The sequence below is a fragment of the Lithobates pipiens genome, unplaced genomic scaffold, assembly GCF_037356315.1.
Source record: "Lithobates pipiens isolate NorthernLeopardFrog02 unplaced genomic scaffold, aLitPip1_a1.2 Scaffold_3, whole genome shotgun sequence".
In the NCBI taxonomy this organism is placed as follows: Eukaryota; Metazoa; Chordata; class Amphibia; order Anura; family Ranidae; genus Lithobates; species Lithobates pipiens.
Genome location: NW_027507790.1, coordinates 280023661 through 280039328, shown reverse-complemented (window position 1 = coordinate 280039328; position 15668 = coordinate 280023661). Strand labels below are relative to the sequence as shown.

The window sequence follows — 15668 nt, the reverse complement described above, 5'->3', positions numbered from 1 at the left end:
TTAGGTAGTCAGGTACTCAGATGAACCATGACAGGTACTCATATGCATTATGACAGGTACTCAGATGGACTGACAGGTACTCTGATGGACTATGACAGGTACTTAGGCATTCATATGGACTGTAACAGGTACTCGGGTACTCTTATGGGCTGTGACAGGTACTCAGGTAATCTAATGGACTGTGACAGGTACTCTGGTACTCTGTTGGACTGTGACAGGTACTCGGTACTCATATGGAGTGCGACAGGTACTCGGGGTACTCATATGGAGTGTTACAGGTACTCAGATGGACTGACAGGTACTCTGGTGGACTGTGAGTGACAGGTACTATAATGGGCGGTGACAGGTTATCTTTATTGGGGGGCAATCAGTGGGATTGGTGTGTACAGTAGGCGGTAACGAGATGTTACCACAATCTCCTTCTCACACACGATCGTTGTGTGATGAGGAGAACCCAGTAACATCTCATTACCGCTGTTTGTTTACATTTAGTGATCGGCTGTGAAAGGATCACAGCCGATCACGTGGGTAAACAGCTGGCCAATGGCTGTTTACCAGTGTCGGTGATGAGCAGTGTTCCCAGGAACACGCCGCCACTGACATGCACGTGCAGCGCACTCGCGTGCATGCACCATACACAGTGGGGGTGGAACTATCTGTAATCGGCTGTGACTTCATCACGGCCGATCACGTGGTAAACAGTCAAACCCAATGGCTGTTCACCCCCCTTGGTGGCGAGCGGTGTCTCAGTGACGCGCCGCCACCGAAGGAACAGGGATGCACGCACACGATCGTGCACATTCCCTGTTTAAATGGGAGGACTTCATATGACACCCTACCGCCACAAGAGCCTCGCCGCCTGGCCGTAATTTGATGGCAACCAGTTAATCTGGTCTACAGCATTATACATTGAATCGATGTGTTACGTTTACAACATTCTTTTCCCGAGCATTGCACCTCTTGTATTCAGTTCAGGTTTTAAAAGTAAAATGTAGAGTTTTGGAGAAAACATACACAATATTATTCCAGCACTGGAGCTCAGTATGGCGAATATCTCCACAGCCACCATGTATTTCCCTCTGGTGCTCAGATAGGCCGGGATCATGGCAATCCAGACACTGCAGAACACCAGCATGCTGAAGGTGATGTACTTGGCCTCATTAAAACTGTCCGGTAATGTCCTCACCATGAAAGCCAGAACAAAACTCACAGCTGCCAGAAACCCCATATAACCCAACATAGAGTAGAACCCGATAACTGACCCTTCATTACACTGAATGATGATCTTCCCAGGATAGGAGTCCATGTCATACTCCTGAAATGGTGGAGAGATGGACAACCAGAGAATGCAATTCACAACCTGAATGGATGAGCAGAATAACATGACTGTATTGGGAAGTTTGACTCCCACCCATTTTCTACAAGAGCTTCCAGGTCTGGTGGCTTTGAAAGCAATGAAGACCATGATGGTTTTGGCTAGGATAGAAGATGCTGAGATGGTGAAAGGAATTCCAAAAGTGACTTGTTGCAGCATACAGGTAATATCCACAGGACGGCCAAGGAACAGGAATACAGAAAGAAAGCTCAGTATGAGGGAGAGGAGCAGAATGAAGCTGAGGTTCCGGTTATTGGCTCTGACTATGGGAGTGTTCCGAAACCAAACAAATAGTCCAAGTATAAGGAGAGATGTTGTAGCAAATATGACTGAAGTAATAGAAAAAAATAAAACTATAATATCCTCCTCATATGATAAATACTCGATGACCTTGTCAATACAAATAGTTTTAGCTTTGTTAGGAAATTCATTTTCAGGACATTTCTTGCAGAGTTCACTGTCTGTAGAGTAAAAAATAAGTGAAAATAGCATTAGCATGGCAGCTATTTAACAGTTTTAAATATTAATTTCTGTATTTTTCCTTAACCACTTGACCTCCAGAAGATTTACCCCCCTTCATGAGCAGGTCATTATTTGATCATCTCTGCGTTTTTTGCACTATAAACAAAAAAAGACCAACAATCTTGAAAAAAATGCTTTCTGCTTGAAAACATTCAATAAATATTTAAAAAAAAAATCGAATTTCTTCATAAATGTAAGCCAATATGTATTCTGGTACATGTTAGTAAAAAAAAATAAAAATAAAAAATAAGAATAAATAAATATATATATATACCCTGTTTCCCCTAAAATAAGACCTAGTGTGATTGTCTGCAATAAAAGCCCTACCCTCCAAATAAGCCCTAGTTAAAGTCCTTGTAGGTCTTCTTTTCAGGGTAGGGCTTATTTTTGAGGAAACAGGGTAGGGCTTATTTGGGTGGTAGGGCTTATTTGGGTGGTAGGGCTTATATTGCAGCCAACACCGACAATCAGGCTAGGTCTTATTTTAGGGGAAACAGGGAATATATATATATATATATATATATATATATATATATATATATATATATATATATATATATATCCCAATAAGCATATATTGAGATTTTATGGTTTATGTGAACTGTGGTGTACAAAGTGTGGTATATATTTATGATATTTTTATTTTATGTTTTTTTCTAGTAGTGATCAGCGACTTATAGAGGGACTGAGATATTGTGGCATATAATCTGACACTAATGCCGCGTACACACGTAGCGAACTATCCGGCGGACTTCCCACCGGACTGTTCGCCGAACTTTCCGAACGGGCTACTTGCCCACACACAGCACTTTTTTCAGCGGACTAATACGGCGTACTAAGTCTGCCGGACTATCCGCCGTACTTTTGAAATGAACGGACTCGCCCACGCACACGGAGGAAAGTCCGCTCATTTTGAGCGTGTCTCCAGGTAGGCGGTGCCCGCAAAGGAGATGTCGCTGGCCCCGACACCTGGTATGGACTTAAAGGGGAACCCCAACGCCGTAAAAATCGGCGTGGAGGTTCTCCCCAGGTCCACATCAGACCCTTGTCTGAGCACGCTACCTGGCTGGCCAGGAAAGGGGGGACGAGCGAGCGCCTGGTACGGCTCAGGAGGGGAGGGCGGTCGCTCGTCCCCCCTTTCCTGGCCGGCCGGGTAGCATGCTCGGACAATGGTCTGATGTGGACCTGGGGTTCCCCTTTAAGTCCATACCAGGTGACGGGGCCAGTGACGCCTCCTTTGCTGGCCCGTCTACCTGGAGACGCACTCAAAATGAGCGGACTTTTCTCCGCGCGGGAAAAGTCCGCTCATTTCATAAGTACAGCGGACTGGCATACCAACGCCCGGATTGTCCGCCGAAATGCGAGTCCGGCAGGAAGATTGGAGTGCAAAAATACTTTCTAGGTCCGCCGTACTTTCGGGTAAAATAAGTCCACTGGAGGCTACACACGGGGGGATTGTTTGCCGGGCTTTTCCACCCGATTGTTTGATCGTGTGTACGCGGCATAACTGACACTTTTGACACTTTATACAGTAAAACCAAAAAGGACAAATGTAGCGCTAAAAAAAAGTAAAAATATAAATAGTGAAATATAAAAAAGAGTCCACTAGAGTTCATCTGAATGAACAATGGATTCTCGGAGCTGGAAGATCAATCCTGCATGGAGAAAAGCAGCAGACAGCTGTGTATAGATGAATGGTAAGGTCCGGATAAACTGGTATGATGAAATACTCTTACCGGAAACGATGGACCTGCGTGTCAGCGACACCAGATCGTACGAGCATATAGCGATAATCGCTTGGAGCGACTGACTCTGTGAGGTCCTTCACTATCCACGAGCGTCCAAGGGGATCGACATCAATGAGGATCAGCAGACCAAGAGGTTGACAGCCAAGGCATCCAAAAAAGTGTTTCTCCGAACGGTCAAGCATAAGGAACATAAAAGAAAAAAAGGCTCCCAATGGTGTAGAATCAAAGGTATCGATGGGCATTTTTATTTCAAAAAATGCCAAATACATAAAATAAGTATAAAAAATGTGATCACATGGTTAAAAAGCAATATAGAAGGCGTGAGAAGCAACCCTACGCGTTTCGTCTGAAAATAGGACTTCAACTGGGGCATCAAACAGCTCTACCATATTGCTAGACTATATATATACTTATACTCACTAAGTGCACCAATGACAATGCCCATAAAGGTCAGTGAGCAAATTAGCCAATGAGAGAGGTCACAACCAACCATGCACCAATATCGGTAATAGACATAGGACACCAGAATATATCTTTGTTGATAGATCAATCAATCCCCACAGAGACCATATAAATTCCCCCAATCATAATGAACCTAAAAGTAAAACCAGATGTGTCATATTAAGACTAGCCAATCAAGAGCCCGTTTAGGGTAGTTAGATCAAACCACCCACTAGAATTGTCCAATAGTGAGTGGACTTATACGTACCCCATCCGAATCTGTATTCTCCAGAGGAGGCACCATTAAATCATGTGAGGATGGTTATATAAGCGTTCCACCTGCCTGCATGGCGTGGAGCGCAAAAAGAGTTTTTCAAAAATGCCACCTGTCAGTGTCTCCCCGCCTGCACTTCACACACCTACCTGGCGTGGAACGCAAGTGGCGGAAAATGGAAGAGGAAGGACGCGTCACTTCCGTTCGCGCCAGGTAACAAGTAACACAGGACGCGGACGATGGGAAATGGCGTCACTTGAGCCTGCGTGCCACCGTGTGTGGAGCGCATGCGGAAATGACGTCGTCCCGGAAGAGAGCCCAGCCACGCGAGACACAACAGTCTCAAAATAGGATGCAATAGACTCAGTCCGCCCTCCAACTCCACCCAATGGGAAACCACACTAAAATGGATAAATATTAAAAAAAATAAACAATCAAATAAAAAATAAAAAAATAAGGACATGAAATAAAAAATAGAAATGCTTTTTTCCATGCAGGATTGAGCTTCCAGCTCCGAGAATCCACTGTTCATTCAGATGAACTCTAGTGGACTCTTTTTTATATTTCACTATTTACTGTATATTTTACTTTTATTTTAGCGCTACATTTGTCCTTTTTGGTTTTTATGAATTATTGTCACATTTGTATGTAGCTGCTGTACGCAACTTTCCACCACAATTTTAGCGCAGTAATTATTGCGTTTTTCCTTGTTACATTTTGACCTTGTTTATTGCTGCTATTGCTATTTTTTTGTTAATTTTTTTGTGCACTATGGATATATTTGAATATAGGACCACTAGAGCACTTAACACAGATGGAGTGTTTGTAACCACAAGTTCTGATTCAGAAATAGGTGGGATGTTCACTAGATTAAAAAATATGATGACTACTGAAATTCATCTCCAATGGGATCAAGCTTTCCTGGAACAATGCATTAAGGAGAAAATGGTTCCAAGGGGACTCCATTGGGATGTATTTCCCCAACAACGAGATTCATATATAGACTCCTGGTTCCGTTATTTTAATGAAGTGGGGATTACACTCCTAGGTTTCTTTAATGAAAGGAATCAAATAAAATTGTCTGTAATTGACAAAGAAATCAAGGAACTTAAGGATAAATTATCCCCTTTTAGCACTACATCTGAATATATTTCCCTTTCCACCACATTGAGAAAGCATTTGGAGAAAGAGGAAAAAGATCAACGGAATAAAAAACAAAATAAATATAACCGTGATCTTACTGACTATAAGACAAATTTGGTCTTCGGTTGGCAAAAAAAAGCTTGCCTCTGCAACACCAACTCAGAAGGGGGTCCCTCTAATGGAGGTTACCCAGCCTCATACCCCTGCAGTCACCAAGAGGTTACTTCCCGAACCTTCAGTCCAAGATAGACCTGGTATGGCGTACTATCCCCCACAGGCTCCAAGGAATAGAGCCTGCAACTTCTATGAACCCAATAATGGTCCCTACCCAGGGATAATCCCTTATCCCTCCTATCATCCCATCAATAGGGGAGGAGGTGGGAAAAATACCGGTAGAGGAAAACCTAGAGGTAGGGGAAGAAATTCTAACCATAATGAAACCAATAGGATTGGCATGACCAATGAGGGGAGTATAGTCAAGAGAGGTACGAATATGATTATTCAACATGTACCCCGATTCATACTCAGAATAGGTTTTTCCCGTTACAGGGTAAACCACCCCATACTACATATCAAGATACATATGGACATGACAACAGAGATGAAGACCTCTGTTCACGTTCACCTTACAGATATAATCAATCCCAACCTGGGCCTTCTTACCAATCAGGTTTTCCAAGGTCAAACCAAGATTATTTGGGAAGTCCTCCACGAAAAGAGGCACTCGAGGGGGTAGGAGGGTCCAAGGCAAAAAGAAAAAGAACCTATCCTGCCAAGGCGTTTTCAATCTAAGTTTGGTTACCTTTACAGACGCAGAGAAGTCCGTGTTAGACAGGGGCCTTAAATATGTTCCCCCTAAGACGTTGGATAAGTTCTCCACTTTTATTGATGTCCAGAAATTTATCAGAAAGTTAAATATCCAATGTCACTTTTTGTCTTGCCCTTCCCAACCCCAGATAAGGCGTGCAGGTGGGTATGTACATTCAGGTCTTGCCAATCTGTCTTTATTCAATCCCCCTGGTACTATGGCTCCGGCTATCAGTGTATTCCGGAGTCTTGTACTGAAAGATTTAGATGGATTGCCAAAGAAAAAGGTTTATGTTGACCCCAATCTTAAAAAGGGTCTCAAATCTCTTTGCAAACAAAAAAATCTGACTATACGCCCGGCCGATAAAGGGGGTGCTATAGTCATATTAGACAAAGAGAAATATGTGGCTAAGATGGACGCAATCCTAGATGATTGCAAGACATACAGTCGCCTTAATTGTGACCCTACCACCAAGTTTAAAAACTCCTTATTGGGACTGGTTGGAGAGGGTTATTCCTTGGGCATTCTAGACAAAAAAGAACGCAGTTACTTGGTTCCTTCAGTGCCCCGTATTCCAACCATTTACTACCTCCTTAAGGTACATAAAGACCCAGTTGACCCTCCTGGAAGTCCCATAGTCAGTGGCATTGACTCGGTGATGTCCAGGATTGGGAAATATGTAGACTTCCATCTCCAACCACTGGTTTGCCGTATGCCTTCATATTTGAAGGATACTGGTGACACCATGAAGAAATTACAATCCATTGTTTTCAAACAAGGTATGATTTTGGCAACGGCTGATTTGGCCTTTCTTTATACCTGTATTCTCCACCATTTGGTGTTTAAAGCCGTAGAATACTATCTTCACCAGAATATGGCTTTACCCCTTCTTTAACGCAATTTCATTCTCGATCTTTTAAAATTTGCTACTCAGCATAATTACTTTTGGTTTAACGACAAATTATTTTTACAAACCAAGGATGTGGCTATGGGGGCAAAATTTGCCCCCAGTTTGGCCAATCTCTTTATGGCCAAATGGGAGGAGGATTTCGTCTATGCCCTACAGCCACCCAAATTGGTCCTGTGGGCTAGGTACATAGACGACATCCTCCTCCTGTGTGATCATACCTCTCTTGATACTTTTGATACTTTCATGACCTCTCTCAATGGGAATGATAGAGGTATTAGCCTGAGTTATGAGGCTAGTACTACCTCCATTCACTTTTTAAATCTTGAGATTCGAACGGTTGACCCCCACCTTGAATTTAAGACCTACTTTAAACCTACCAACCAGAATGGTTACATTCCGGGCGATAGCTGTCACCCTCCTTCGTGGCTTAAGTCTGTCCCTCGGAGCCAGTTTCTTAGGCTGAGGGAAAACTGCACAAAGGTAGACGATTTTCATGCACAAGCGATAATTTTAAAGAATCAATTCATAGAAAAAGGTTATCAGTCCCTATATCTAGAGGCTGAAATTGATAGAATATCTAAATTAGATAGAGATTTTCTCCTTGTATCCAATCAGCGAACTGACAATGTAAATAAATTTAAGTGGTCGTTTTTGACGTCATACTCAGTCCAATCCAGACAAATTAAAAACATCATTCAGAAACACTGGAATGTACTTCTGAGTGATAGGATTCTGAGTTCTAGCATTCCGAGCAATACGGGAGTTATTTTTAGGGGGGCTCGTTCCATCCAGGGACAAATTGCCCCTAACACCATCGATCCACCTAAACATACTCCCTTTTTCCAACACTGTAAGGGTTATTATCTGTGTCGGAAATGCAATGTTTGTCTAAACAATGTGTGTGGTAGAAGTAAAAGTGAGACATTCACATTTATGGTCACTCAACGTACTTATCACATGTAACATTTTACCACCTGTGCAACTAAATATATTGTGTACATGTTGACGTGTCCCTGAAACAAACAATATATAGGCCGCACCATTCGCACGTTCTCCATTAGGGTCGGTGATAATTTGGCTAATATAAGGGGGGTAAGACCAACCACACCGTTCCCCGTCACTATTCAGAACATCATGGCCAAGACCCGAGTGGAACACAGTTTGTCATAATTGACAGACTTGTTCCGCACTGGAGGGGCGAGTCTCGCATATGTGGCGTATCCAGATTAGAAACTTTTTGGATTTTCCACCTCAAGACTTATTCACCCTTCGGCTTAAACGTTAAATGGGACATAAATTGATTTATAAATAAGTCTTGAGTGTCAAAATAACTTTTCCTTATCCTTTTTTTTTCTCTCTCACCTTTTCCTCCATTATTTTCCTATTTTCCTATTATTCTTTTATTATTATTATTTTATTATTATCCTATTTCACTTTTTCTTCCATTACTCATTTTTCAATTTCCATTTCACTCTTTCACTGCATTATTTTCCCATTATTCTATTAGTCTCTTATTATTACTCTTTTATTATTTTATTTCACTTTTTCATCCATCATTCATTTCTCAATTCCCATTTCACTTTTTTATCTATTATTAATTGTTCACTTTTCATTTCCTTTTTCACAAATTTTTTACTTTATTATTTATTTTTACTTCATTTTTCTTTTTCATTATTTATTTTCCATTTTTTATTTCATTTTTCCCATTATTCATCTATTTTGCATTTCTAATACATTTTTCTATTTTTTATTTCATGTCCTTAATTTTTTATTTTTATTTGATTGTTTATTTTTTTCAATATTTATCCATTTTAGTGTGGTTTCCCATTGGGTGGAGTTGGAGGGCAGACTGAGTCTATTGCATCCTATTTTGAGACTGTTGTGTCTCGCGTGGCTGTGCTCTCTTCCGGGACGACGTAATTTCCACATTCGCTCCACACACGGTGGCACGCAGGATCGACCATTTCCCGTCATTAGCGCCCTGTGTTAATTTTTACCTGGCGCAAACGGAAGTGGCGCGTCCTTCCTCTTCCGTTTTCCACCGCTTGCATTCCACGCAGGGTAGGCGTGTGAAGCACAGGCGGGGAGACAGTGACAGGCGGCATTTTTGAAAAACTCTTTTTGCATTCCATGCCATACAGGCAGGTGGAGCACTTATATAACCATTGCCACGTGGTTTAATGGCGTCCCCTCTGGAGGATACAGATTCGGATGGGATACATATAAGTCCACTCACTATTGGACAAATCTAGTGGGTGGTTTGATCTAACTACCCTAAACAGGCTCTTGATTGACTAGTCTTAATATCACACATATGGTTTTACTTTTAGGTTCATTATGATTGGGGGAATTTATATGGTCTCTGTGGGGATTGATTGATCTATTAACTTAGATATATTCTGGTGTCCTATGTCTATTACCGATATTGGTGTGTGGTTGGTTATGACCTCTCTCATTGGCTATTTTGCTCACTGACCTTTCTGGGCGTTGTCATTGGTGCACTAAGTGATGATAAGTATATATATATATATAGTCTAGCAATATGGGAGACCTGTTTGATGCCCCAGTTGAAGTCCTATTTTCGCGTAGGGCTGCTTCTCACGCCTTCTATATTGCTTTTTAACCATGTGATCACATTTTCTATACTTATTTTATGTATTTGGCATTTTTTGAAATAAAAAGCCTTTTTTTCTTTTATGTTCCTACATGCTACTTGCTCCTTATGCTTATTGACCGTTCGGAGAAACACTTTTTTGGATGCCTTGGCTGTCAACCTCTCGGTCTGCTGATCCTCCTTGATGTCGATCCACTTAGATGCTCGTGGATAGTGAAGGACCTCACAGAGTCGGCCGCTCCAAGCGATTATCACTATACGCTCGTACAATCTGGTGTCACTGACACGCAGGTCCATTGTTTCCGGTAGAGTATTTCATCATACCAGTTTATCTGGACCTTACCATTCATCTATACACAGCTGTCTGCTGCTTTTCTCCATGCAGGATTGATCTTCCAGCTCCGAGAATCCATTGTTCATTCAGATAAACTCTAGTGGACTCTTTTTTATATTTCACTATTTATATTTTACTTTTATTTTAGCGCTACATTTGTCCTTTTTGGTTTTTATGAATTTTTGTCACATTTGTATGTAGCTGCTGTACGCAATTTTCCACCGCAATTTTAGCGCAGTAATTATCATGTTTTATTTTATACAGTAATCTGTGCTAAAAATAGGCAATGTCAATGCACTAATGACACTGGCTGGGAAGGGGCGATAAAAGGGTTAGCTGTGTGCCTAGCCATTGTTTTTGTGTACTGTGTGTGCTGCTTTTACTAGGGGAAGAGATGGATTTATTCTGCACTTTGCAGGGATGCAGAATCCACCCCCCCCCCCCCCCCCCCTTGTCAGAACAGAGATCTGCCTTGCTTACATAGGCACAACTCAGCTCTGTGTGTTTTACTGATGATCAATGGGTGCCAGCAGACATCCAGTACCCAGCACCCGCAGACCGGCTTCTGCTGTGTTTAATCACAGCAGAAGAAGCCCGCTGGTTGGGCATGTGCACCCCCTGCAGGTGGAAGTGCAGAATCGTGTATATACGTGATCCTGCACAGGGGGGCTGCTCTGTAGCAGTAAATCTGTTAAAGGGCAGTCTGGTGATTTGCCTTAAAGGTTTTTGTAGTTAAGATGGTAATGTTATATATGAATTAAAAGTCATACATTTAAAAAAAAAATTGGGAACAATATACAGAATATGTTGAATATCTCAAGAAAGCTTTAGTCATAAATAAAGTGTGACGATGCCCTGCTGAAAACCAAAGAACCTCCAGCCTCAGTGATGGCCATGACACAGTCTATCTGTAACTTTAACATGTATGTAACAATAACATTCCCGTATTTTACACTTTTGGTCTCTTCAGTGAAATAATTTTCCAGATAATTTCTTTTAGATAAGTGCAAACATGTCAGAGGCTTTGTCAGACAGACAGGAGGAGGAAGGAGCTTCCAGTTGCTTGCCTGAGAAAGTCTCCAACACTCCCAGAAGGGTCAGAGGTAGAAGAAAAGTGCAGAAAGGAACCATCAGTAATCATTAATTTCATACAATTTAAGGAGATGTTCAGCCTGCAAAGTGTACAGAATCAAATTAAAGGACTTTAAATGCTTTCAGTTTCTAATTCAGTAACAGAGTTTATACTTAAAGAAACATAAAGCTTACCAGAATAGTTTGATATTTCTCCTTCTGAACATGGAGCACAATTATAACAACATGGGTGATATCCTTCTCTTACAGATTTTCGGAAGCCTGGAAGACATTCCTCGGAGCATCGACCTCTTGGGACCTGAGATAATATAGAGCTATATGATCTATTCAAGAGCAAAAGTACAGATATAATATTGTAGGTAAGCCAAGCTTCTGATGTATAAAATGATGCAGCATGTACAGTATACCTTGGTGGAAACACATGGATCATTCCAGAAGGTGGCCCTTCATTAGTCTGGATACCACAGAATATGCTCCGAACCAGAAGTCAGAAATAGACATCTAGGAGTACTAGCAGAATCCTTTCAGGATCACAGCAACAAAACTATCAGTACAAGTATAAGTACTGCTTTAGAAATCCAAAGAGCAAATCAACCGCTTTTGACCACATTTTAGTTTCACTCATACATAAATCCAGAAGCGCCATGTTTTTTGTTTTTTAGTAATTACGGTATTACTCAAAACTTTTTTTTTTTCTTTACAGTCAGATGAATTCAAAAGGTCTGGATAGAATCTGCCCGTGGGTTAATACTGACGGCCATTTCACTCCAAAGTCTTTTATCTTCTTCTGTACACAGGAGTCGGGTCCTTCTATGAGTGTCTATGTCCCGGTCTGTGTGATGATCTAATCACCATGGAATGAGTCAGGGAATGTTGGCCGTCTATGAACAGGATGGGGGGAGGGGGTTCGGTTTTGCCTGGAGATGGGCTTTAGGGTCAAAACTAGTATGTTTTTAAGTTATATCGTTTATAAGTTCTGGATCAGCTTCCCCGGTGTAACTCACCTTGTCTCCTTTCCATGATATTCCCTCTGGTTCTAGTGTAAGTTGCTGACCCTCTGAAAGGGACCCATCAAAGTGACCCACAATCATCCAATCAGTGATATTTCCACCTTCAATTCTTGTAATCCAATTTACAATTTCCATTGGGCTGGGCAGTTCTCCTTTATCATTAAAAATCATGACCTTGCCATTCGGATCCTCGTACTGGACTTCTTTTACATAGCAGGACAGCTTAAAAAATGACATTTATTATAGGTAACAAGTATATATAATGTTTTGTAGTTTTTTTGACTATAGATTGTTTATCTAGTTATATCTCAATCAGAGAATGTCATTGGGATGAGATGACCTGTTTGCTGAGCACTTATAATCAGATACATTTTAATGGGGCTATTTATAAGCAATTTGCTTTGCGGATTTAATCATTCCAGAGATAAATGAATAATTCTCCCCCCTTTACAATACACTGGCTCAGCCTCATCTTGAATATACAGTTCAGTTTTGGTCACCAATCTTCATGAAAGAAGTCAATGAATTAGAAAGAGTTCAGAAAATGGGAACAAAATGAGCAAGGAGGACAGAAGATCTCAGCTATGAGGACTGATAGATTACAGGTAGTCACTCTGGAGAAGAGGCAGTTAAAGTGACGCAGTGCCAAATCACAAAAAGTGCTCTGGTCTTTGGCCTGCAAAATAGTCCAGGGCTTAAGTGGTTAAGCACTTTTTGAAGCGAAGAGTGCATGACCGCTATTACACATTTAACTCCAAAACTTATAGATACCTTGCTGTGTGTGACTTCAGTAAATCAGTAGAAGAAATATTTCCTGTATAACTGGAGTCAGACAACTCTAATATAAAATAATCTGAACAGCCAAAGAACTAGCATTCTCCAAGGAGAGTTCAGCAATGGCAGCCTCCATTAGTGAGACCAGTGAATGTCTGTTTGTCAATCTCCCTTGTTTATTTGTAATCCAAAAGTGATCGGTAAAATGTCACTTTGGGGCCCGGGTGCCACTGGGAAGAAGCTAATGGAGCATAATCTGCACTCCATTCATTTAATGGAGGGCAGGGGAGACATCAGGGGTCTCATTAAAGGGAACCTGTCCCAAAAAAGTATTACATAAGGGATTTGTGTCCTTATGTGATAAAACATGAAGTGTAAGAAAATAAAGTTAATTTCATGTACTTTAACCCCTCAAAATACATATATATGAGCCTCCCCCACCCCCACATGCATGCATATATATAAAAATAAACAGAAATTGTAAGGGCGCCTGCACACTAAAGCTTACATTTTTTTACACGTGTTATCAATACGTATGCCAGAGTGTGAACAATAATTTTAGGCCTGTTATCAGTTATCTGGTTTGAGTGGATCATGGGTGCAATGTCAGAAATGCACTTGGGGGCAAAAAAAACTACTCACTAGGGGGAGAACCGTTGGGGAATCAAGAGTAGAGAAATATACGGGTCCTAGTAGATGATAGATTGAGCAATAGCGTGCAATGTCAAGCTGCAGCTACCAAAGCTGGTAGAATATTAGCATGAATAAAAAAGGGATATACTCCAGAGATAAAACTATAAACCTACCACTTTATAAAACTCTGGGGACTGGACACCCTCAATTATAAGGAACACCTGCAAGCACAACATGTATTCTTGCTGGAGAAATTACACTTGAGAGGAGATATGACAGTGATTCACAAATACATCAATGGTGATCCCAGCATAGGAAAAAATTATTCAGTCTCATGGAGTGTATGAGGACAGGGCCACACAATGAGATTGGAAGAGAAGCGGTTTAACCTTAAACTGCACAGAAGTTTTTGATATTTTTAAAAGACTCTTGGATGTGCATCTTAACCACCTCACGCGTGTCGGCCGTCAAATGATGGCTAGGCAGTGCGGCTCTCATTCTGGGAGGCTGTCATATGACTTCCACCCAGAACAAATGCTTTTGCGTGCCTGTGGGGGCACGCATCATGGCAATTGGTGGTGTGGTGTGTCAGTCAGACACACTGCTACACTGATCTTGGTAAAAAGCCTCGGATAGAGGCTCTTTACCACATTATCATCCATGTCCAATCACAGCTGATCATGATGTATACAGAAAGAGCCATTGATCGGCTTTTCCTCACTCACGTCTGACACATGTGAGTAGAGGAGAGACAATCAGCTGGTCTCCTGACAGGGTCGGTGTGTAGTGATTGTTTATCAGCACAGTTCCCCTTGGATGCCCATCTAGGACCACCAGGAAGCCGCCAGGACCGCCAGGGATTGGCACCACCCTGGACCACCAGTTATGCCACCCTAGACCACCAGGGAATTGCCAATCAGTTCCCAGGCAGCTGCAAATCAGTGCCGAGACAGCTGCCAATCAGTGTCTGTCCCCAATGCCTGTCAGTACTAGTGCCATCAGTGATGCCTATCAATGCCATCTATCAGTGCAGCATATCAGTGCCCATAAGTGTCATGTATCAGTGCCCAGCAGTGCCACCTAACAGTGCCCATCAGTGACCAGCAGTGCTGCCTATCAGTGCCACCCATAAGTACCCATGAGTGCAGCCTTTCAGTGCCCATCAGTGTCAACTATCAGTGCCCATCAGTGCCACCTATTAATGCCCATCAGTACAGCATATTAGTGCCACCCATCAGTGCCTCCTACCAGTGCCCATTAGTGCTGCCTACCAGTGCCCATCGTCAGTGCCATCAGTGCCACCTCATTGGTGCCACCTCATCAGTGCCGCCTTATCAGTGCCCATCAGTAAAGGAGAAAACCTACTTATTTACACATTGGGGCAGACAGAATTGTTGTATTGATGGATTGCAGTTGCGCCAATCAGTGCACTCATATAGTTACATGTGTAGCGCTGACATCCTTGCCTATTGATGTGGTTATGTATACTTTAAGTCAAGGTATATGGACATTACTATGGTTCTGTACCAGAGCCATCAAGTGACCAAATATGGGTAACGCACCTGTTTATTATTACCTCAGAACAGCCTAAAGACTTGTACAGGAAGTGACCGTTGTTTGGATTCAGAAGGTTGACCTTGTTACTCAGGAGTCTGTGTGACCTACCCATAAACACTCTCTTACGCAGTGCATGCTGGGTAGGGGATAAAAGGGACCTGAGCAGCCATTTTAGGTCTCTTGGGATTGCATTGCCTGCCTGTGCAGATCTGTCAGGAGGCTTCCCGGAGACAGCGGCCTGCAGCCAGCACGGAACGTCAGCCTGTTTGTTTGTAAAGTGACCTGACGGAGCCTGAAAGATGGTGAACGGATTGAGAAGGTGCAGAGATACTCAGCGGAGGATCAGAGAACCCGGATTGAATCAGTGGAGCGATACAGAGCGTCTGGCCCAGCTGACGGAGAGGCAAGCTACAGTCACCGGATCAAAGTGATC

General features: G+C 42.2%; 1 protein-coding gene across 1 annotated transcript; it reads right to left on the bottom strand.

Moving 5' to 3' along the window:
• Positions 1-928: 928 nt before the first annotated feature.
• Positions 929-1873, bottom strand: LOC143941285 (vomeronasal type-2 receptor 26-like). Its single transcript, XM_077463321.1, has one exon. The coding sequence runs from the start codon at positions 1871-1873 to the stop codon at positions 929-931; it is 945 nt and encodes a 314-aa protein (XP_077319447.1).
• Between the last annotated feature and the right edge of the window lie 13795 nt (positions 1874-15668).